The sequence below is a fragment of the Melanerpes formicivorus genome, unplaced genomic scaffold, assembly GCF_026170545.1.
Source record: "Melanerpes formicivorus ecotype bairdi unplaced genomic scaffold, bMelFor1.0.p_v2 SCAF_21, whole genome shotgun sequence".
In the NCBI taxonomy this organism is placed as follows: Eukaryota; Metazoa; Chordata; class Aves; order Piciformes; family Picidae; genus Melanerpes; species Melanerpes formicivorus.
The window spans coordinates 8,253,060-8,276,541 of record NW_027142373.1 but is presented as its reverse complement, the minus strand read 5'-3'; the positions used below and the strand labels follow the sequence as shown (position 1 = coordinate 8,276,541).

The 23,482-nt window shown below is 40.4% G+C and overlaps 2 protein-coding genes across 7 annotated transcripts in view; both read left to right on the top strand.

The window, feature by feature from the left end:
- Positions 1 to 400: 400 nt before the first annotated feature.
- On the top strand, positions 401 to 11,410 carry FN3K (fructosamine 3 kinase). Of its 3 annotated transcripts, none has more exons than XM_068151395.1 (7): positions 401 to 417; positions 4,414 to 4,595; positions 5,599 to 5,750; positions 7,075 to 7,187; positions 7,424 to 7,506; positions 7,724 to 7,846; positions 9,334 to 11,410. In XM_068151395.1, the coding sequence occupies exons 2-7, from the start codon at positions 4,455 to 4,457 to the stop codon at positions 9,670 to 9,672; spliced, it is 951 nt and encodes a 316-aa protein (XP_068007496.1). In that variant the 5' UTR covers positions 401 to 417; positions 4,414 to 4,454; the 3' UTR covers positions 9,673 to 11,410. The 3 variants fall into 3 exon arrangements, with proteins under 3 accessions (XP_068007496.1, XP_068007493.1, XP_068007494.1); XM_068151392.1 differs by lacking the exon at positions 401 to 417 and adding an exon at positions 452 to 696; XM_068151393.1 differs by lacking the exon at positions 401 to 417 and having other exon boundaries at positions 7,096 to 7,187.
- Positions 11,411 to 12,390: 980 nt separating this feature from the next.
- TBCD (tubulin folding cofactor D) overlaps positions 12,391 to 23,482 on the top strand; it is a 118,558-nt gene continuing 107,466 nt past the window's right edge. The window contains exons 1-8 of one of the 4 annotated variants that reach the window (XM_068151384.1): positions 12,391 to 12,464; positions 12,807 to 13,024; positions 15,745 to 15,795; positions 15,985 to 16,082; positions 16,765 to 16,866; positions 17,427 to 17,573; positions 18,329 to 18,384; positions 22,150 to 22,282. In XM_068151384.1, coding sequence (XP_068007485.1) covers positions 12,832 to 13,024; positions 15,745 to 15,795; positions 15,985 to 16,082; positions 16,765 to 16,866; positions 17,427 to 17,573; positions 18,329 to 18,384; positions 22,150 to 22,282 — 780 coding nt within the window. In that variant the 5' untranslated portion in view covers positions 12,391 to 12,464; positions 12,807 to 12,831. Of the gene's footprint in view, positions 12,465 to 12,502; positions 12,598 to 12,701; positions 13,025 to 15,744; positions 15,796 to 15,984; positions 16,083 to 16,764; positions 16,867 to 17,426; positions 17,574 to 18,328; positions 18,385 to 22,149; positions 22,283 to 23,482 lie in introns of those variants that run through there. The other 3 variants (XM_068151387.1, XM_068151386.1, XM_068151383.1) reach the window with 3 other exon arrangements.

Below are 23,482 nucleotides of genomic sequence, written 5' to 3'. Positions count from 1 at the left end.
TACAAATCTTCAACAAATCAACATGTTTATTTTGCTAAAACACCTAAATACTTTTTATCATTAGATGGTTAGAAGTGGGTCACTTAAATGCTCAGTCTTCATCTTTTTAAATAGAACTGAATCAAGATATTTTTGTGATTGGAGGAAAACTGTGTTGTATGCAAGTTATGCAAATAGAAACAATGGTATTTAGAGTTTTGATTTGAGGGATGCTATGCTCACTCTTACAAAGCTATTTTGTGCTTCTGTTAGAAGTGGAAGAGGTGTAGGGAGGAATAAAAACGGAATGTCACAGCAAGTTCTACTGTACCATGGATTCCTTGGTTCTGAGTTCTTATAGACAGCAATTGAATCAGGGAATGAAATCTGAAGGCAGGCTGCTGGTGGACCCTTAAGAAATTGCTGAACTTCTATAAGGTAATTATTACTATTTTTTCTTATGTATTGTATAGTTCTGCACTGCTCTTAGAGTTCTCTTTCATAGTGTTTTTGGTATTATGTGTTCAAGGCATGCCTTTGTTACTCTGTGTTTCTCTTACAGCATAAAGTTAATGTGTCCTCCTTTTCCCTCTTGGCTCGTCTGTACATCCTAAGCTTGGCAAATGTGTTCCTTGTACCCATGCTCTCATTCTGTATTTCCTGGTTCTGTATGATAAGTTTGATGACTTTCCATTCCTATGTGGACAAGGAGCAAAGGTAAAAGAGCCACTGATTTTTTCTTAAATACACAGTGTTACATGTATTTATATATACAAATTGTAATATCTCCTCATGATGTTTCTCAGTCTTTTCTCAAGATGCACCTCAACACATGGCATATGTAGACTAAAGCATCTCAGCATTTTATTTTTAATACTTGGAAAATCAGATATCTGTCTCTCTGTGGTTTTTTTCCCTTCTTAAATTAGAATTTGAAAATAATTCCTTAGAAAATTAATTAGTGGTTGGGATATGAATATGTATAACTAATAACATATGCTTCTGCCTCGAAGAGGAGTTAGGGGAAGGGAAACTTGGAAATCTGGACTCCATGGTTAGGATCACAGATTGGGACAGACCTCATGAGGTCACTTGGTTCATTTCCCTGCTTAAAGCAGGAAGAGCTGTGAGGGCAGGCCAGGTTTAGGTGTTTAAACTCTCCAAGGATGGAGGCTGCTCAACTTCTCTGAGCTTGACTGACCTAATTGTGAAAATATATTCTACAGTTTGAACTCTGCAAGAACCTGTGTTTTTTGCTGAATTGCTTACAGTTCCTTTGTACCCTGCATTTCAGTGAGTTTTGTTTTCTTCCTTGTGCACTGCTGCCATCTGCAAGTCCTGCCTGCAGCTATGAATGTTGCACTCTAGTACTGTTTTTCTTCCTGCTTTTCATCTTCACTGCTGTTCCAAAATAGATCTTGTGATTTTTAACTGATGCTGGACTGTTCTAGCAGAAATAAAAGCAGGTAGGAAGTGGTATATAATTAGCTTGTCCTGTAAGCTCTGATTGTGACAAAAGAGTTAAGGGGAAAGTGTATTTCTGGTAACTAAGCCACACAAGAATCACAATAGCTGTATTATTTTCCTTTGTAAAATGATGTTCAATTACTTTTCAACACATTTTTTCAGTGATATGTCAAAAGAATTCACTGATCTCTCCCAAGACATGATTGATGTTTTATACAGAGCTACAGCCTGTACAGTTATGCTGAAGATCAGATACATAGCAATAAGGAAACTTGGAATTACTTGTCCTAGGATAGTTCTTTACTGAGGAACTATAACTTCTGTCAAAGGAAGGGAGGTTTTTATGAGGGAAAGTCTTTTCTTGCTCTTGGTGTACACTGTTCTATAGTGTCTTTGCTTTCCTGGCATTTAGATACTGTTACTCCCAAAGGTATAAACAATCTTCATTGCTACACCTGGGGATCTCTCTGATCCGGACAAACAAACATTGGAAGCAGTTGTGAGCAAAACAAGAAGAAAAGACCTGTGAAATCAAGCAGTTACAAATTCCACTGCAAGCATAACCCTGAGGATAGGTCTCAAACCAAGAGCCCATCACTAAGCCTTTGTAATTTCATTCCTCTCATGTCACAAGCTCGCTGCTGGCCACTGGCGGTTCCTGTGGGACCTGGCCATGGTGCTGAACTGGTGCTGGAGTAGAGCCTTCACTGCTGGCGTTCTCAAACACTCTCTTCTTTTTAGTCCATCTGGGATGCTTTTGAGTTGTTTTACTTCCAGCGTTTGAAATTACACAGTTTGAAGCTGCTTGACTGGAAGCAGTGTGAACAAAAATGCTAGAAATCAGGCCTTTCACCTGTGCCATACTATTTAAATACTGATTTCAGCATGGAAGCAAACAGAAGGCTTTCCTGTGTCTTGGCTACTGTGTAAGTGATGCAGTATATTTGGGTTAATACAATATATTTGGGTTAATACAGTACTGTTTGTGGTTTAACCAAAAATAAAATGTTAGAAAAACATGATTTCTTTACTCAGGTGTTCCATTGCAACCTAGGGTATGAATCTCTCAGCAGCTGGAGACCATTGTTGTAACAGTAGAGTACACTTCAGGGCTTCATACATCCTGAAATTCAAATTGCTTGGCATTTTCAGTATCTGTAAATCAGTCACATGAGCCACAGACTGTGCAAGATCTACAGGCATAATCAGGTTGCTTTGGATGCCTGTGCACTGGTGTACTGTGATTTAATGCACATGCTGAGCACTTAGGCTTTAAGCTTTATTTGGTGCAGGCATAGCTGGTTGCTTTAGCAACTGTGGCTCACTTCCTGGGCACAAATGCTCCATGAGAGTGATGGGTAAACTATTTCAGACTCCTGCAGTAAGTGCTGACTCCTCTACCTCTCCACAGCTTTACTTTCTGTAGCTCTACTTTATGAATAATTTATTTTAGTGTATGAGTGGTGTGACAGTTATAAAATATTACAGATGGACTTTGCAGAAGGACTGACAAAGCACTCACTGGTTACTTTAGACTTATAATGCAAATGTCCAATCAAGATATGTAACCTTGAGAGTGGCTTCTTGCTGTTCCTGAATACTCTCCTGTATTTGAGCCACTGTTTCTGATTCAAGCCCATGAGCTGCACTTTTCCAGCTTGTGCTTTTACTCTGTAAGTAATGCTCTGCTGAAATAAATATGATGTTAGAAAAGTTCCTCCTTAGCCAATTTGTCCCTTTGAGGTCTGCTCTGTGTACTTTAAGCAGCTATATTTTGAGAAATAACTTGTACTATAGCAGTATTTTCACTCCATGTAGGACTGGAACCATTTGTGAATGTAGTGAAAAGCCTACCTCATGAAGCCAGTGCTTGTCATGTAAGCATTCCTTTCTCTGTCAAAACCAAAGAGTTTCTATGAATCAGTGCAAACAAATAGTGAAAACAGAGATAAATGCATGAAAGCACAGAGTAACAATGTCCACAGAATCCAGAAATCTCCCTGCTGCCCAGAATGAGAACAAGAACTGCAGCCTTTTCCACAGCTCCTAATGTGCTAGGAGCCACCTAATCAAGCATGTTACCTCTATACAGACATAAAAACATACTGCAGGGTCCAGGTTATAACATGTTTTAAAGACTCAATGCCTTATACCTGAGAGTGGCAGTGCACTTTGCAGGTATGAAGTGATTAAATTGATCAGTATGAAATGGCATCCTAAACATCTGTTGGGGGAGCATACAGGAACAGTATCCTAAATTTCTTTATCACCATCTTGATCGTGATAAATATTCATGATACTATAAATATTCATGTGATAATGTCCAGTTCTGAGCACGGTGAGAGCATTTTCAGGCAATAATCTTACAAGAGATTGAATTATGTCCCAGGAAGGGAAAGTGTGCTGCAGATTTCCACGATGGTAACAGAACACCAGTCCACACAAAACAACTACAAACAGAAAAAAAACCCACCAGCCTTTCCACATACTTCTGGGGGCTGACATGTGATCAGCAGCACGACTTAATCGTACCCTCGTGGATGCAACTGTTTCTTCCATGCCTTAACTAAGCAGCAGGACGTGCGTGATTTGTATTGTTGCCTTTGGTTTGGCCTCCCTCTAGCGGATTGGCGTCAAACTGACAATGCGATCACCGAGCTTAAAAAAGAAAACCGGATCCAAACTACAAATACCAGCAGCTCCCAGCACAGTTGAGAGAGGACCCAGGACACACCTCTCAATTATGTTCTGGCAAATATTTCCAAAGATGTTTATTTTGCATGCACAGCTATACAAGTCCCTGGGAAGCAAAGCATTTTGCAATGCAGTCTCTGGGTTTGCCTTTCTTTTCAGCTGCCGTCATCTTTGTTGTGGTGTTGTTTTTTTTTCATTTGGTGGGTGGCCCTTTCTACCTCATAGCAGAGTGACAGTGAGAGAAGGACCCAAACCTTTAATCTTGTTTTGCAGTGGATTTAGCAGAAAGCAGCTGCAGCAACCTGGAAATTGCCATGGAAAAAATCCTGAAAGCAGAATTGAAAACTTCTGTCCTGAAGGCATTTGGAAGCTCGGGAGGAGGATACATTAGCCAAGGCCAAGGTTATGAAACAGACAGTGGACGAGTGTTTGTTAAAATCAACCACAAACCACAGGTTAATGCCAGCAGATATTTAACTGCTATTATTGCATGTAGAGAGCTATTTATTTTACAAGAATCTGACTGTTAATAATGTCAAGTTCTGCTTTTCAGGCTGATTTTAAATTATTCCAGGTTTTGTTTCATTTTGCTTTGTAAAGCTGTAGTCTTTTATATCAAGTATATCAAGCAGGAGGTTTGATTAATGCAAAATGAGATGTAATGCAATGTGATAACCCAGAACAACAGAAACTGGCATTGCAATATGTAACAAGGAGGCTAATTCAGAGCTGTTATTGTAGTACTTAGAGTCTGGAAGAGCTGAATTTGCATTTGCTGCATTTCTTTTCATGTCTCGGTTGGGAGGACAGAGTAGGGGGAGGGAAGAAACAGAGTGCCAGTGCTAAAACTTGTGTTTTATTTTTGAAGCTCCAAAGGCTTCAAACTTCCTTATTGCTATTTGTATTTCTAGAAGTAAGATTCTTGCAAATTTTTCAGGCCAAGCTTTTGCCATTTCTGTTGCTAAATGAATACCATTTACTTTTGTAACGCCACAGTCCATCAGAAATTTGCTTCATCAATATAAAATACATTCTAAAACTGCTGTTAGGAATGGCATCTTTACTTCAAAAATGCAGACTACAGGCTTAATGTTTGTACTGTCATCTCCATCTGGTGGCTATTGACCTACATGGGAAGAACTAGTTTAAGGATTTGATTTTTTTTTTGTGAAGGAGATCTTGGGTATTATCCTCAGAGCTACTGTTACATCTGCTGAGTAGTTTGGAAGTCATGCTGAAACGGGATGTATCCTGCTAGTCTGAAATGAGTTTGGGGGGGAAAAAAAAGTTGAAATTAAGATACTTGAGTCTCCCTGTGCAGACTGATCCTTGTTGCAGCTACATTCTTCTAACAAGATGAATTAGCTCCTTGTAACTTCATAAACAAGGCTGTTTTATTTAAAGTACTTGTTGTGGACATCCATGGTTTAGGCCAAATATATTCTTATCACTTGACAGGCCAGAAAAATGTTTGAAGGGGAAATGGCAAGCTTGGAAGCTATTCAGAAAACTAATATTGTGAGAGTGCCTCAGCCTATTAAAGTAATTGACCTGCCTGGAGGAGGAGCAATGTTTGTCATGGAGTACCTAAAGATGAAGCATCTCAACAAGTATGTCTGTACATCTCTTTTGTTTTGGGGCATAATTTATTATGTCTTTCGGTCAGAAAATGAGAAGAACCTCTCTATTCTCTGAGAGCTTGTATTTATCAAGAGACATGTTTCAGAACAATAGAATAGAATTAACCAGGTTGGAAAAGACCTTTGAGATCAGTAAGTCCAACCTGTCATCCAACACTATCTAATTAACTAAAACATGGCACCAAGCACCCTATCCAGTCTCTTCTTAAACACCTCCAGTGTATGTCTGCGTACTTAAAAACTCCAAACCTATCTATATATACGTGTGTGTGTACACACTCCTTCTCCTGTCCCTCTGCTGGCAACAGATTTACCTGCAAGGCTGTCACTAACAGAGAGCTTTGTATACTGGTCCACGTGTGCTGAGGTGTTACTAAAGTGAGTGTGATAATGGCTGAGTTTAGTCCATCCTTTCCTCATGAGATTTTTTCATTTGAGTTTCTTTTCCTAGCCTATCAGTCAAGGAGGTGAGAGGCACTAGGGTGAGGAAGAACTAAATGAATAGATAACATGATGCTCCATTTCATCCATCATTCAACCTGAACATAGAATTCAGGAGTCATGTGCTCCTGAAATGGGCTTTCAGCATTAACTGCTTTGTTCCAGGCCCTCTGTGGGAACACAGTAATGCTCTTCTGGCAGTTCTTTGTCCAACATATCTGTTGGAGAAAGAGAATCATGGCAATTCCACAGCCTCTCCCAACAACCCATTCCAATCCATCCTGCGGCTCTTAGGAAAGATTTTTTAGTCTCTAACCTCAGTCTTCCTGGTTGCAATTTAAAACCCATTACTTTATACCCATTCTGGGCATGGAGAAGATTTTTCAATTCTCTCCTTGCAGCTGCTGTTGAGATAGCTGTGCAATACTTCAAATGTTTTTCAAGTCTTCTGCATTAAGCAACCTCAACTCAGTCCTTGCCTATGGCTTCTTTTTAGACTTGCCATTCTTACTGCTGTTCAGCTGATCTCAGAGTGAGGCACAAAAGTAGAGACCATGTTCAATTCTCTGCTTATTAACATGATACTGATAAGGAGATTACCTGATCCTCCTGAACTCTATGCTCCTGTTTATACAACCTTGTGTTCTATTTACCTTTCCTGCAGAGCACTGACTTATGTTAATTTTATTATCTGTAGTAATCTATTTCTTCAGAGCTGTCTATTCATTTATTCCCTTTTGTGTACTTTTGAAGTTATTAAGGTTCTATATTTGCAAAACACACACTTGGTCATATTTAATTGAGATCTTTCCCCCCTCTCCTTGTGTTATTTCATTCACTTGTCTTCTTTCAGTTTGTTTTTTTGCTCCTGCAGATACTCTTCAAAACTCGGTGAACAGATAGCAGATCTTCATCTTTATAACCAGAAACTTGGAGAGAAATTAAGAAAGGAGGGAAACACAATTGGTAAAGTATTGATATAATGTACTAAGCCAAAAATGAAATCATCACTTTGGTACAGTATCACACTGTAATTGTGATTGTCAGTGTCAGTACTGGGACAATGTTTCATGAGGTATGTCCCTCCTGTCCCTGTGCCACACTTCTCACGTGTACATTATATACACAGAAGCTATCTTTACTGTTTTTAAACATACAATTTTAACCTTGATAAAATTAATTAATTTTATTTTGCTTCTTAGGTAAAGGAGCAGGTCACTCTGAGTCTCAGTACGTGGATAGGTTTGGATTCCATAAAGCCACTTGCTGTGGTTATATACCACAGGTATGTTCCATGCCTGTGAAAGCCACCGTTCTTGTATCGTTTTATCAACTCCTTATACAAAAGCTCTTTTTGTCGGTCTTCAGCTTTATGATCACAATTTTGCTCTCACAGTTTCATTCTGACCTGACAGCAAAGGCAATATGGCTGTTTAATGTGTGTGGCTTGCTATGTATATATTAAAATTTCTTCCTACAAACCTCTGTGTCATCTTTTCTAGGTGAATGAGTGGCAGAGCGATTGGCCTTCCTTCTTTGTTCGTCACCGACTCCAAGCTCAGTTGGATTTGATTGAAAAAGATTATGGAGACAGAGAAGCCAGAGAACTTTGGTCACAGCTAAAAGTATGAACCATGTCTTAAATCTGTTTTTTAGAGTGTTAGAAAATATGTATCAGTGGAATTTTAAAAGTAATAGGAGATTTATTTAGCTTTTAATGAACAGCAGTAACTGGACTAGTTTCACAGTTGTTTCAACAACATTGTCAGCTGAAATAAATTCATGGTGTTCTTTCCTTTTTTTTTCATTCAGCACTGACAACTATTTCTTAGTGTACAGCTAATAATAATAGGGTGGTAAAACCTATCTAAGAACTTGGTGTTACAAAGTAGATAAGATTCTGCTGCCCAGGCAGAGTTAGTTATTTTTTTTACTGGTCCCAGCTCAAGCTGAGGCTGTAGTTCTGGTCACACTCCATGGGGCACTCAAGAAACAGCCAGGAATATGTTCCTCTGCAGCACAAACCTGTGCCTTAATTTTGGTCAGTTGGGGTCGGAGTGGCTGGAGAGCTCCCAAACAGAGAGGGACCTGGGTGTGCTGATCGACAGCCACCTGAATATGAGCCAGCAGTGTGCCCAGGTGGCCAGGAGGGCCAATGGCATCCTGGCCTGCATTAGGAATAGTGTGGCCAGCAGGAGCAGGGAGCAGGGAGGTCATTGTGCCCCTGTACTCTGCTTTGGTTAGGCCGCACCTTGAGTACTGTGTCCAGTTCTGGGCCCCTCAGTTTAAGAAGGACATTGAAACACTTGAGCGTGTCCAGAGAAGGGCAACAAGGCTGGTGAGAAGCCTTGAACACAAGCCCTATGAGGAGAGGCTGAGGGAGCTGGGATTGTTTAGCCTGGAGAAGAGGAGGCTCAGGGGTGACCTCATTGCCCTCTACAACTACCTGAAAGGTGGTTGTAGCCAGGAAGGGGTTGGCCTCTTCTCCCAGGCAACCAGCACCAGAACAAGGGGACACAGTCTCAAGCTGCACCAGGGGAGGTTTAGACTCGAGGTGAGGAGGAAGTTCTTCACCGAGCGAGTCGTTCATCATTGGAACGGGTTGCCCAGGGAGGTGGTGGAGTCACCATCCCTGGAGGCGTTCAAGAGGAGATTGGACGTGGCACTTGGTGCCATGGTCTAGTCATGGGGTCTGTGCTTATATGTTGGACTCGATGATCCTCGAGGTCTCTTCCAACCTAAGTTATACTGTGATACTGTGATACAGATGTTTACTTCTGCTCTTTTTGCTGCTGAAATCTTTTGATTTAAATGAAATTAGTTTTATTTCTTGTAACAGAAATCTAGAAAGTATACATTAGTACTAGATGTTGACACCAGACTATGAATTAAATAATTTCCTAAGCTCTGTCATGAGCAATCAAGAACATGTATTATGGTTTGCAGTTCAGGTTTATGTTTGTAGCCATCAGTTCCAAAACCACTTTAGTCAGTGGACTGAAAACATTGATCAGCTTAGTCTCCTATATGCCACAGTGCTTTCTTTAATTTTTTTATATTTAAACTCTTTAATTTTAACATGTTTATTCATGCCTTTATTTTTTTTCTTCAGCTAAAGATTCCTGAAATGTTCTGTGACGTAGAAATTGTTCCTGCTCTTCTGCATGGAGACCTGTGGGCAGGAAATGTGGCTGAGGATGACTCCGGGCCAATTATCTTTGACCCTGCTTCCTTCTATGGCCATTCAGAATTTGAACTGGCCATTGCTGGAATGTTTGGTGGGTTCAGCAGCTCTTTTTTCACTGCCTATCACAGTAAAATACCCAAAGCTCCAGGGTTTGAGAAACGAAACAAATTGTATCAACTCTTTAATTACATAAACCACTGGAACCATTTTGGGACGGGGTACAGAGGCTCTACCATAAATGTAATGAGGAAACTTCTAAAGTAGCCAGATGGGTTTGAGAAATTCTAACAGTGTCTCTTAGAACTGCACAGCCTCTGCTTATCAGAAGTAACACAAAACTAGGAATTAAGGGTGGAATTAATTGATGGTAAACACCTGCTATGTAAAAGGCTAAGTACACTTTGGAACCTCACTAGATGTTAAGAGTGATTGTGTAATTTTAAACTTAGGCGTCAGTTTCCTAGCACAGATTCTTACCCTGCTGAAGGAAAAGATTGTGTTTTTTGGGAAGAGACCCCTAGGTTAGAAAAGTCACTTCACAGTCAGCCAAAGCTTATTCCCCATAGTCTCACTTCATAGCTGCTGCATTTCCACAGTTTGCATCTTGTCACTTCTGCTGCTGCTTTATCAGTAGTTAATTATTGAGATCTATTGCTGTGGGATTGTGGTGCTGGAGGTAAGAACTCGTTCCTTACACGTTGCCTCTTTTGTTCTGCTTTAGTTTTCTGTCCCTGTTTCCATCCCTTTTCCCATTTATATGTCTGTCATCTTTCCCATGTTAAGTGTCCTAATCCAAAATTTAAATCAGATTCTATGAATCAGAAATTTCAGATGTCCTCTTTTTTGACTTGAAGAGTAGACAAGGCCCTTTGGACTGCACTTGACAAGCATATATCATTAATAACATTTCTAATAGTTATTTTAATTTAATGTAATTTACTTACATGCTTTTGTTTTTTTCTCTTGCTGTGAGAAATGAAATTACAGTGGTATTTTGTTAAAAGGAGGCCTCTGTAGGTCCTTGACAATTAACTGTATGGTCACAAAGTGGGTTGTTACCACACAAGTTTGATAATATCATAGTTTTAGTATGATATATCAGTGTGTTATGCTATGATAGTAACATATTTATATGACTTTGTAAAAAGATAGCAAAAAGTGGGAGGGAGGTTCAGTGTTTTGAGGACAAGAAAGCATCTGTTGCTGTTACGGTGGTTGGTGCTCGATGTATTTTCAGTTTTAGAAAACAATGTACAGTGGGCAAAGCTGGTCTGTTCTGCCACTGCTGGATTACTGAAAGGTCAAATTAGATGGCTCTATAATGTTTTTTAAATATTCCTAATTCCTTTATTTTTACAGAAAATATAGGCAATGAGAATTTGGGGAGAAAAGTGTGAAACAAAGTTTTTGGCATACAACATGAGCTAGAGTATGTTAGCAAATCCAGAGGTTTTTTTAGTGAAGAAAGTAACTGTAAGTGCAGTCCAACAAATGCTGATGTGAATTGAAGGATTTGGATAAGTATAACTGAACTTAGGTGTTTAGGCTTCAGACAGTTGTCAGGACTAATGCCTAAAATACTATATTCAAAAATGCTCAAATATGTTCAGACTTTTTTCAACTTTAAATGTCTGTGCTAGTGAAGATTTCACAATGTTTTCAGTTAGATGTTGTAATTGATACATTAAAAAAAACCAAACATTTAATTATCTGTAAATACAATACAAACAGTTAATTTTTTTTACTTCCTTTCACATTGGGCTACAGTTAGAGGAAGTTGTCATGGTGTGGCAATAACAATTCTAACAGTGGAAAAATGGAATAATAGAGTTAGAACACAGTTGAAACCCTAGCTGATAGCCAGAAGATCCAGGTCTGAGGAAACAGCAAAGTGCATGTGTACTAGAATTTATTGATGTTAATAAAAATACATTTATTACATTGGAAAGTACATGTGAACTTAAGTTCCTTCTCAAATAAAATCCTTGCCTTGCAGAAATGAGGTGTTTGATGTACCTGTATTTTGTGATTGTGGATTCTTTTAATGAACTGGAGCCTGAAGATGTCTGGGTGTGGATGGGGTTACTGGGTACTGGAAAAGAGAAATTACCTGTCCTAACCTCCTGACCACATGTGTCTCCCTGGGTTTCCTTTATGACCAATGGAGCAGAATGAGCACCTCTGAAGGTGGCTTATCTCACCTGTTTAATTTGTCAGCTGGTCTGAGCCTTCAGGTTTATTTTCTGTTAAGTAAAAAGATCACCTGAGGTGACTTAGTCAATGTCTACTTTAAACCTCAACGACAGTGTTGTGGTATTTGCAATATATGAAGAAGGGGACAAGTAGTGCTGTTATCTGGTAAAACATTCAGTATCCGGGGCGGGGGTGGGGGGGGTGGGAGTGGGAAAAGAGGGGTAGATAGAGATGGGGAATGTCTTGGGCTGGAATATGACAAATACCTTCATGAGAAAGCTAAGGGGAAACAATCTGGCATGAAAGATAACTGCTGTGAGGGGGCAGATGTTGGAGTCTTCCCTTGCTTCCCTTTTCTGCGGTTGTAGCTTTCAGCATTCAAACTTTGTTTCCAGAAATTTATGAGCCTTAGATAATGAGTTACTGTATTAGCTATAAAATTCAGTGTTTTAGCCTGGGCAGGGTAAGCAATGGAGAAGGCCAGGAATAACGGTGTGGCCCAGCTACGTTTTGCAACCAATACAAACTGACCCGAGGGGCCTAATCAGGACAGCTGTTCCCGGCGCGAAGAGTTTACGCGCTGGCGGCCTGGCAGCAACGCGGGCCGCGGCGAAGAGAACCATCTCCCATCTCACTGAAGAGACGGGAACAACGGGAACCAAGTTAAAGCGAGCCAGTCCTTCTCCGTCCAGGAGGACGCCCCGCGTCTCTTCAGCGGCCCGCTCTGCGGCAGAAGGGCGGGAACGCACGCCGTTGCGCTGCCGTCTTCTCATCCTTTGGTCCCGCGCGGCGCCCCGTAGCAGGGAGGGTGTGCCCGGCGGCGCGCGGGGCAGGCGTTGGGGAGCGGCGCGGCTGTTGCCAGGGTAATGCGCGCGGGAGCTGCGGCTCGCGGCGGGGTTGGGGCTGAGGGCGTCGATCGCAGTCCCCCGTGTTGTCGCCGCTGCCTCCGCCACCCTCCTAGAGCCACCGGCTGCGTGGGATAGGTGGAGAGGAAGAGTAGGGCTGGGCTGGAGTGGGCCTCCGGTCCGCTGCGCCTGCCGGGGAGGGGCGCGGTGGGCCGCATGGTGGCGGGCGGGGCCGGGCCGCATGTGAGGGGCGGTGGCGTCGCCGGAGGGACGAGCGGCTCTGGGGAGGGGTCGGCTGAGCTCCGCGTTGCCACGGGAGGGATGTGACGGACTGGCCGTTGTTCTGCCTGGCTGTTGCAGGAAGTCCTGAGGCCCTGCCTCGGACATGGCTTTGGGCGAGATGGATGGAGAGGTGTCAGAGCTGGATGAAGGCAAGAATCAGGAGCCGGGGATCACCACCACCAGAAACATCCTGGAGAGCTTCACAGAGAGTCAGGAAGTCAAGGAGCTCATCGATAATCTGAAAGGATCCTTTGGGCATCTGGTGACTCGAGAAATGACAGTGGAAAAATTCATAGGTAAGCGTGTCATCCAAAGGGAGCGTCTCCTTATATTCCTTAAAGGAACTTAACTGCCAAAAAAGGGTTAAACCACTAATTTTGGATGAGTAATAATGCTAGAACTTTATCAGCAGGTAGCTGAGGTTTATTTCTTTACTCATGTTATTGTCTAGATATATATTGCATCATTACATGGTATTCAACCACCGTAAGTGAAAACCTAGGTCAGATTTAAGAAATCTGAGTTCTGATCCATGTTTAGCCTCCAGTTTTGTATTCAACTGCAGGCAGTAATTTCACTGAGTTTGTATGTATGTCAAATAAAGTGCTTTTGTGGCCAGGTAACCGTTGAGAAGGCATCTATATAGGTAATTGTTTTCTGAGTGGAGACAGCTTGGATCTGACTTTCTAACTGAGCTTTCATGCCACATAAAGAAAGCCATTCTGCTTCTGGATCTCAGCTGAGCATAGGAGTGATACAATTAGGTGCATGTGTCAGTGCTGTAGGTAATTACTCTGTTATAATCCACACTTGTGCATTGGATTCAGGTGTCTGACCAGGTGATCTGCAGAAGTTAATTCTAAGTTTCAGGTGTTTGCAAATTCAGTGAAGTGGCCTGGTGTTTTGCAAGTACTTCTGTAAAAATACTGAAATTGCAAAAATTCACAGTCACAACATTGATACACTGGGTGTGGTGTTGACAAAAAGAAACTGGATGGGCAAACCATAAACTAGAAAACTCTAGATTCAGAAATCTGGCCCTGCAGAAGTCACTCAGTAGTATTATGCTTGCTTGACTTAAGTGTTCCATATGAGAAGATTGAACTGTTCAAAAGGAAGAACATTTGTGTTTGTGTTGACCATTCAGTATCAGGTGAAATGGTGAACTTTGATGGGCCACCACTGAAACAGTTTATATCTGAAAGGCCGTCCTCTACTTCCTCTGATCACCTTGGTGCTTGTCTTTCATGTCTTGTGTGCTGCCTGTGCATTGAAACTGTATTTATAAACTGCACACCCAACATGGCTCAGTAAACCCCCTATTAATATTTTTAAAAGTGACAGGCACTATATTTGTTGTTCAACATTTGGTTATAATATTTATATCAGAAGGTATCTCTTGATGTTTCTTGGGCAAAATGTCCCAAAATTGCTAACAGGCTAAATGTGTAGGACACAGTGGGGAAACTTAATCATCAGGTACAGAGGTTTCCAGGTTACGTCTCCAAAAGCCCTCGCAGAAATGTCATGCAGGTTTTTGTCTTCCACACTTATGTTTCACACAATTTAGTCTGCAACTATAACTTTGTAGGAAAATTTATGAAGACCTTTTTCCTTTTTTTTTTTTAAATTATCACATTTGAAGAACTTTTTTTTTTTCTTCTTCATTCTCTTTAGAATTTAGCATTAGGCTTTTATTTTAGATTGCCAGACTGAGCGGGGAAGAGTTGGGCAAGGTAAGGAATTTTCTGTTAAATTCCACTTCTGCTTGAGAGCTATTTCTCTGAGTGTTGGTGGAATTACCTGTACTCACTAGTTATGTTATTTGTACTGGTTCAAGTTGTTACTAATTGCAGTGGGAAGTTAGTGCTGATCAGGAACTCGGGCATCCATCTTGACAGGAGGCAGCTCTGTGGTATCCCAGGGGAATTGCTCAGGTTACTGCGAAGATATGGTTGGAGTGGATGATATTTTGAAAGTGGTTGTGCAGTGTCATCCACTGGTCAACTACAGCATTGCTGAAGTGGAGTTCTCTATATATGTCCAAGTGAAAATTTATCAAGGGTTCTTTGTTCTTTGCTGAGTAATTTCCTGTGTTCTATTTCAAAACAAAAAGCTACCTCTGAGTATTGTGCAGAGCACCTTCACTTGCATAGTAGTGCTGTGTTGTTGGTTTATTTTCCCCTTGCTGTAGTCAGGTAGCTCAAAAGAAAAAGATAAAGGTTTTGCAATGCCTGTAGCCTGTTTCAGTACAGATCCTTACTGGTGAAATTATACCTTTGAGTATTTCCAGGCATGGGAAGGCAGATAGCTTTGTGGTGAAATCCCATGTGTCCAGGGAGGATTTCCCCTTGGCTGTGCTAGAATCAGAGCTGGAAAAGTGTTGCGTTTGAGGAGACCTCTTGATGCGGAGATATCTTTCTGCCTGTGTTTTTAAAGACAATCAGCAATTTGACATGCTAACAAGTAGAGTATGTAAAAGTAAGTGGGATCAGTATGTTAATGAAGAAGATGTGAAGAGCAAGGCAGACAGGTGTAAAGCGGCATTCTGATTGCTGTGTGGGTAGGAATGCAGGGTAAAGTTGGGACACCTGGAACAGCTACAATTTGCCTTGGTTTAATGTTGTCCTCTGTTTGCAGAGCTCCATCAGGAGCGGTGTGCTGGTAAGTTGTGCTTAGGAAAGGAGAGCCACAAAGAGCCCTGCAGTGAAGGACGGCAATTGCTTATTTCAGCTAGCTGTGAGGTTTGTCCACAGTAATTTGAGAGACTCCTGGAAAGGAGTTTATGATTCAGTGTTGATCAAAGATTGCACCACAGAAGTGGACAGGCTGTGTTTTTCACAGTTACTTATCTGTAACTTTCTTACTTTTTGACCTTGCTTACAGGTGGGTGCAGCATTTAGCTTAAGAATACTGAAATTTTAAGCCAAAGCTGTCTGGAGTTGGGATGCATCTCACAATTCATGTAAGAGCCTTTAATTTGAGTGGGTTATTATAGATCTCTTTTCCTTTGCAGGTATTATGGACAAGTACCAGGAGCAACCTCACTTGTTGGATCGCCACTTAGGTAGGAATGTCATCTTGAAATAATTTGTGTGTCTATACCTGAAAATCTGTTAAACTGTAAGGTCTGTATCTGCATGACAAGATTGCCGTGTTTGATATTACTTAGGAGTATCTCCCTTTCTTATTAGAAGTATGAGAAACTGTAAATTCAGCTGCACATGATCTCACTTTTCCTCTCTCCTTTCATTAGAGTGGATGATGAATTCATTGTTGGATATAGCACGGGACAAAGGATCTCCTCCCCAGTTAGTCCACCTGGCTTTCAAATTTCTTTACATCATTACAAAGGTAAAACCCCACAGGTTTAACATTCTGTTATTGAAATGTGTAAATTGTCAGTATTTTTCTTTGTTGTTTAAATAGCTTGAAGCAATTTCAGTTTCAAAATAAGTAAAATAAGCAAATAATTGGCAATGTGATATTTTAAACTGCACTGTGAAAGATAGGTTCCCTTTTTTCTCATTTTCCCAACAGTTTGTTATGACCCAGACTAGTAAATAGCAAGGTCTGAATGAAGAAATAAAAATCCAGACATTGAGATATTGAGTGATTTAAACAAGATAAGTATGATGAAGAGTTAGGTGGATTATGAAATTTCCATCTGAACATCAGAAAACATTCTGTTTTTACTGTGAGGGCTGAACACTGGAATAGATTGCTCAGAGAGGTTGTGGAATCTCCATCCCTGGAGATACTGAATACCCCACTGGATATGGTCCTGGGCAGCCTGCTATGGGTGACAGTGCTTTAGCTGGACTAGACAGCCTCCAGAGGTCCTAATTTTTAAAGTTCAAAAAATCATCATTCAGTTAATTCTGAAGTTTGCAACAATGCAAAACTTCCAAGGTATTTAAGACCATAATTTCCATCCTTACTGATTTTAATACAGGAGCAGCTCCTCAAAGGGTCTCCTTCCTCAGTACCTGACGATGCCAGGTGGCTTACTAAATCTTGGAACTTTCTGTTACAGGTGAGAGGATACAAACGTTTCCTCCCACTGTTTCCTCATGAAGTGAGCGATCTACAGCCTGTTTTGGATATGCTTGCAGACCAGAATCCAAAAGACTCTGAGGTGAGATCTTGCTCTACTTACTTAACTTTGTTGTCACCCGCAGAAAAAAATTAGAGCAGTGTAAGACAAAAAAATTATTGAAATAATTTATTAATAAACATCAGTTCTGATCACTTTGCAGTTTTACAGATTCAAAAGTTCCTTCTTGACTGTCTGTATCTCAAAACACACCTCAAGTTGTTTCAGTACACCCATGAAAGCAGTGCACAAAAGTAGGGAAGAAAATGTACTACTTCCATATTTGTGACTGGAGGCACAAATGGACTGAGGGAAGGAGACAACAGGAAAATGGCAGCATAGAGTTGTCCTTTGGAAAAGAAGTGAACTTGTCTAGATTTCAGATTCAGAAGTGAGGGTGCATTCATTCTATTGCATATTTCCTCATTGGAATTGCTTGTAGGTCTGTCTGCTTTGGTGGTTTAGAGCGTTCTGGTTTGGGGTTTTCTTTGTCTTCCTTTGAAAGTTCCTTGGAGGTGGTGGATTAGTTTGTGTTCCAGGCACTTTGTTGGAATATGCTCCAAGAAACGGAGTACATGTTTTATTCTACTGTTCTTTTCCAGACTTGGGAAACTCGTTACATGCTTTTATTATGGCTCTCCATAATCTGCCTGATCCCTTTTGATCTGGCCCGTTTCGATGGAAATGTTGATGCAGGGGAAGGACAAACTCGTGTGCCAACAATGGATCGCATCCTGAACATAGCAAAAGTGAGTGGAACGCACCTCGTAATACTGTCAAACCTGTGCTATTTCTCTTATTCTAAAAGGTATTAGGCCTGTTATTTAAGGTCATATTTTCTGTATCTGACCTGTAAAGAATTTCTCTATAGTTTTGGAATCTTCCAGATGTGCTTTGCTGCTTTACTGTCAGATGAGACTTGTTTTCTCTGAAGTAGTAAACTGTCTTCTGACATTAGTGCACGCCGTGGAATTTGACAAGAGCTTTTAGTGTTTGAAAACACTGGCAAGCTTTTTCTGAAAGCCAAGTTTGATTTCTATAGAAATCAGCATTAGATGAATGAGATTGGAAGCTGTGAGTGCATGAAATTTCAATGAAATTTCTCTAGGCATAAGCCAAAGTGGCTCACGCATCATCCCTTTCAGACAAAGCAGCAGCCCTTTCCTCACAAACACCTGAATAGCTTATGCTTTTGGCACTTGCAGGCTTGTCACTTGTAGGCAGGTAGCAGCACATACATGGCTAAGTTAATATTTCTATGAATGTAAAGTTGCTTTGAGAGGCACTGGAAAAGTGATTTTTGTCTGAGAGACATGTTGTTAAATGGGAAATTTAATTTTTTATGATCTTAAGCTCAGTTTGTTCTCATAATTGCATAATATATGTAATCATAATCATATTCATAATCATAAATATTGAGTCCTCTGTACACAAAGTTGTCACATGGTTGTTACTACATCTACATGCATGAATTATTTTACAGTTAGTTTTCTTTTGCCTTTAGTGTTACCTGGTTGTCAGTGATAAGGCACGGGATGCAGCTGCTGTTCTGGTTTCCAAGTAAGTCTCTTTTGTGCTTCTTGGAAGGAAGGAAAAAAGCTCTTATTTCTCCTGCCATTTTTCACTCTTACTACTAATGACAGTTGCCAGCTGCATGTGGGATGTTAAACTTGATTGAATCAGATGCAGTAGTGAGATTATTATTGAAAATGCTTTGTTTTCTTCTGCTCACTAGAGGAACAGGTTATCTATCACAAGTGATACAGATCTTCACTATTGACAGGATACTATTCAAATTGCCTTCTAGGAACTAGTTTGTGCTACAGAGTTTCAGAAGGATCCATTTACATCCTGTTGCTTCTGATTTGCAGTGTGTTACCTGGTAAACAGAGAAGTGTTAACCAGTATTACTGGCTTGATAGTTCCTAGTAGAACTGAAGTTATTTAAAAGGAAATAATATTGCTAGAATTTATTGTAAGATCCCTCTTGTCACTGTATTCATTCTCTCACCCAGGAAACAGCACTTTGATTTTCTTAGGTTTATTGTTGTCAAATAATTCATCAAATGAGGCAGGTATAGGATAATGGAACTTTTAAGATCCCATTGTTTTACTTGGGAGTGTTCAGACACAAAATAGTTTGTGAGAGAGGTACAGTTGTTCTGACGTTTTTTGCATTACTTCAGTAATACTGATGTGAGGTTTGTTTGTAACTTTGGAGTGAAAAACTTCTGTCTCTCTCCTGTCCCTGAGCATTAGTGGAGGTTCTTTTTATTTGTGAAGTGTATGAAACTAAATTACAAAGATCATAAACTGTGCTAGTTCTCACATATCCAATATATTTTAACAGAAGAGGGCTTTGGTCAATTTATTTGTTTCATCCTTCCTTTTTTCTTTTTAAAGCAAACCCCAGCATTTTCACACTCGCATATGCTCTGTCTACACTAGAGGGCTCTGCCAACACAGTTTTGTCAGTGTAGCTGTAGGAGCAGAGCCTCTGTAGGGTGAAGAAGATGAAATGATAATGGGCGTGAGTGGCTCCTGAACAGCAAAATCTCTGTTCATGTTTTTCTCTGAATTAAGAGGCACAACATTTGTGGGATTAATTTTATCCAAATAATCGTTAAATAAAACATTTATTGAAGCAGGTCTGAACTTTCTAGGAAACTACTGTCATCTACTTACTTTAAATTGATTCTGAACTTCAGTCACAGAAATCAATGCTTTAGAAACGTGTATTTAGTGAGCGTAATGCTGCAGGTTTGGATCTGATGACAAACACACCTTTTGTTTTGGAGCTGACAGCATCATGCAGAAAATTCATGAAGGAGCTGAGACTAGAATCAGAGTTCTGTGTTGTCCTGTACATTTCTGATTTACTCTGAAGTAAAGTGGAGGTGAATGCATGAATCATTTGACTAACCTTTAATAAATCATCTTGTCTATCCACACCTGTTTCCATGTGACAGAACATCGGTTTGTCTCCTTATCCTAATTAGTTTTTGCAACTGTTTGGGAAGTGATAATTGGAAGTTGCTTTCCTAGGTTTTTGATGTATCTGCCTTGGTAATCTGCCTTGTCACAAGCTGACAGAAGCAGAGGAATTGAGCTGAAAGTGTGACATAGAGTTAGTCTTGAGCATTCATGTGTACCTGTATGTGCCTTTTAGCATCTTTGCTTCCTAAAACCCCAGAAATGTACCCAATTCAACCATCCATAGGTGGCTGAGCCTTCAAGGTACATTGAGTATTTGGAAACCTTCTCAAATAAGGGCAGCAGTAATTTTAAGAGATTCTGTCATCACTTTATATTAAATGAATTTGCACTTCTCTTGCTCTCCAGGGTATCTGTAGAACTAAATTGCTACTGGGAGCATGTGTGTAGTAATGTCACTGACTACAGCATTGCATTCAGCACAACTTTGTGTTCATGCAGTGCTCAGCCCTAGATTTCAGGGGGATTTCATAAGTGCCTGGCATCCTAACACCGAGTACTGTGCAGGTGTGTTATTACCAGTTGTCCTCTCTTCCTTTCACCTCCATTTTATGTGCTGTATTAGTTTTTATTAAAAGTATGTATTCATAACAAATGAAGTGATAGAATATGTCAAGCTGGTTCTAGTACCAGCTGCATCAGGATATGTAAGGCTGTAATGGGAGCACAATTGCTATTTAGTATATTTATAATTACTCAGTTTAAGCTCTTTTGAAAATGGTGTTTTCATGATAATTATTAAACCACTTCACCAGGACCTTTTGGCCTTGGTGAACTTGAATTTACTGCTTTCACATCCTGAAACAGTTCTTTAATGAATGGGCCTAGGGTTTTGGTTTTTTTTTCTGAGAGGAGATCACTGTTCCATCTTATTTAGGTTGGACTCTTAGGTAGGCATGAAAGCAAAAGTCTAGGACAGACAGAGATAAGATACAGGACATGCTGAGTAGGAAACTCCTTAGGGAGGAAGTCTGGGTGCTAGTTCCTGTTCTAAGATGTTTCTGAGTTTCAAGTGAAGTTTAGAAACACTGGGATTGAAGACTTCCTGTATCCCAGAGTAATTTACTTTCCATAGGGCAAAGAAGCTGGAGTTTGTTTCGTGACTTCTCTTTTCTGTCTGCTCAGTGACTTGGTTGCAATAGGAGGACTTGAGGCTCATCTTTATCTTGCTTCTAGTCTGGAGGTTAGGACAGTCGTTTGAGAAATTAAGATTTAAACCCCTTTAGGCTGAGAGGGGGTCTAGGAACCAGTTCATCTACTTTGCAGGTTACTTTCCTACCAGGACTATTGTGCAAAAGAAGGCTTTGTCCTTGCTGCTGTGTTATAAAACAAACCACTCCCCTTGGCTAACCCTGCCCCAAATCCTCCTTGTTCTGTTGCTGAACACAGGGAATACTGACTTTGAAGGCATGTCTGCTCATTGTTTCCTTTCTTCTCTGATTTAATATTCCCCCGTTAAATTACCTCTTGGTGCAGTTCCCCGTTTAACTTGTAGCTATAAAGTAACCAGGTGCAGGCTTTGCATGCATCCTCCTGTAAGTGCTAGGAATTGTACTCTCTAGCTTTCCCATGTACCATGATTCCTTTTGTTGCCTTGTGATCAGAGTTTGTTAACTTAGTCTGAATCTCTGCTAGAACAGGACCCCAATTCTTAGGTGCTAAGAATACTAAAAGAGACAACTGAAGCAGATAGCAAGGTAGCTCTAGCTACCTTGGCTGGCACTGATGATGCCTGCATATAGGTTTAACCATGATGAACCTCTTCTGCCCTCCCTGAGGGGTAAAAATACATCTCTTGACCCATCCAGTGTGTTAAATAACAGATATTTGACCTTTTTAAATACCTGAAAAAAAACCCAATTACATTACTGATGATTACTCTTTATGGGCCTGGCTGATAACAGTGAAGTATGAAGCAATTCTGGATTTGCACCAGCTTTCAGATGAGCAGAAGAGCTGTTCTTGGTGAGAATGGTGGAGAATCCTCCTGTTAATTTCAGCTTTTCAGTTATTCCAATGGAAATAATTTTTATGTTGGAAATAAAGTATGTTAGGAAAGTATGTTGCATTACAATTGAGATAAGGAATCTCTAGAATCCAAGGTTATAGGTTGGTCTGAAGGGAAAATGAAATTCTGGGTCAGAGGCTTGCTCAGAAGCAGAAGGGCTACACATTCATGGTTTGGTGTGTTCCCACCCTCAAGTGATTTTGGAAAATACTCATTGGACAGTTGTTCTTAGAAACTACAACCAGTTTGGATAGCAGGAAAAACTATTTTTCTTTATGAGTCATGAAGTTGGTAACTGCAGTGTTTTGGTTGTTTTCTGACAGATTTATTGTCCGCCATGACGTCAGGCAGAAAAGGATGGCAGACTTCCTGGACTGGACCCTTTCCATGTTATCCAAATCCTCCTTCCAGAGCATGGAGGGCACAGTGGTTATCAATGGCATGCTCCAGGCCCTGGTAAATACAGTTCTTCTGAAAGATAAATGGTTGCATTTATGCTCATACGGTAATGCCACGGTAGAGAGATTCCTGCCTGTTGAAAAGGATAAGGTAATGCACAGCTAGAAGTTACCCCACAACAGTTTTGAAGCTGTAACTTCCCATGTATGTATGTCTCTCTAAATACCCTTGTCATTCTCAAACAAAAGTGAGATACCCAGTATGGTTATCCATGATTTTAAACAGGTAATTGTGTATCAGGAATAATTCTGTAATTTAATTTGGGTTTGTTTTCTGCTTTTCTTGTTCTTCTCTTTTTTTTTCCCCCTTGACCAGAACCTTTGAAATAAATTAACAAATTGGAACCTTACAAAATGAAGAGTTTGGGCTTCTGATAACGATTGTGGTCTCTCCTAGCCTTCTAGAACCGTTAACTGAATGCAAATTATTTTTGGAAGTCGTATCCATTCTTCTTCAACTGAAATGTTTTTCTCAATGCATTTTGTAAGGCATGAAACTTGTGAGGCAGTGTCCTTCAGTAGTCTGAATGCATGCACTGTGGTATAGCTTGCTAACCTGAACAGTTTTTCTGTTGAATGCTCCTTTCCTTGTGAAACAACAATGGTTCATGACTCAAAGAGCTGAACTGTTAGCATTTTGAAATGTCTATACTGTGCATAGGGACACATCTGTTAATACCTGAACCACTACTGCATGATAGCACTCCTTTGTATATCTCTGTATAAAAGCTTTCTTCTAGTTCCATCATCTTAAAAGTGTTTAGGTGCATTTTGAAACACTTGAATGGCAGTTGCAATGTCTGTTCCAGTGTTGGTGTCCAAATATGTCTGAGTGGAATGGGGGTGTTTGTGTGGGTGTAGTTGTTCCTTCTTGCTTTTGTTGAGGTAGTGCAGGTAGAGTCAGATGACAGGTTCTTGTACAGCCTTTGCTCAGGTTTAAGGATTTGCTGCTGTTTGTACAGTTTCTATAATCTGCATAAATTTGCAGCTCTTTTCAAGTAATAGCTGTGAGGACTTGGATGCACTATTACCAACGTCAAAGCAAAGTTCTGGAACAAGTGTGTGGTTTGCTCATTTCTTTTTCTTCTTCTTCCTGTAGCAGCCCTTCCAAATCAGAAGATACAAGGAACGATCTATATTTAGAAAACCTTACGACTTGCTGCTTAAGCAGGAGGAAGCAGTATTTGTATGCATTGCA

Excerpts from the sequence above, each read along its gene's own strand:
- FN3K (XM_068151392.1), top strand. Across the intron at positions 4,596-5,598 it reads AAATCAACCACAAACCACAG|GCCAGAAAAATGTTTGAAGG; the intron begins GTTAATGCCAGC and ends ATCACTTGACAG. Across the intron at positions 7,507-7,723 it reads GCTGTGGTTATATACCACAG|GTGAATGAGTGGCAGAGCGA; the intron begins GTATGTTCCATG and ends CATCTTTTCTAG.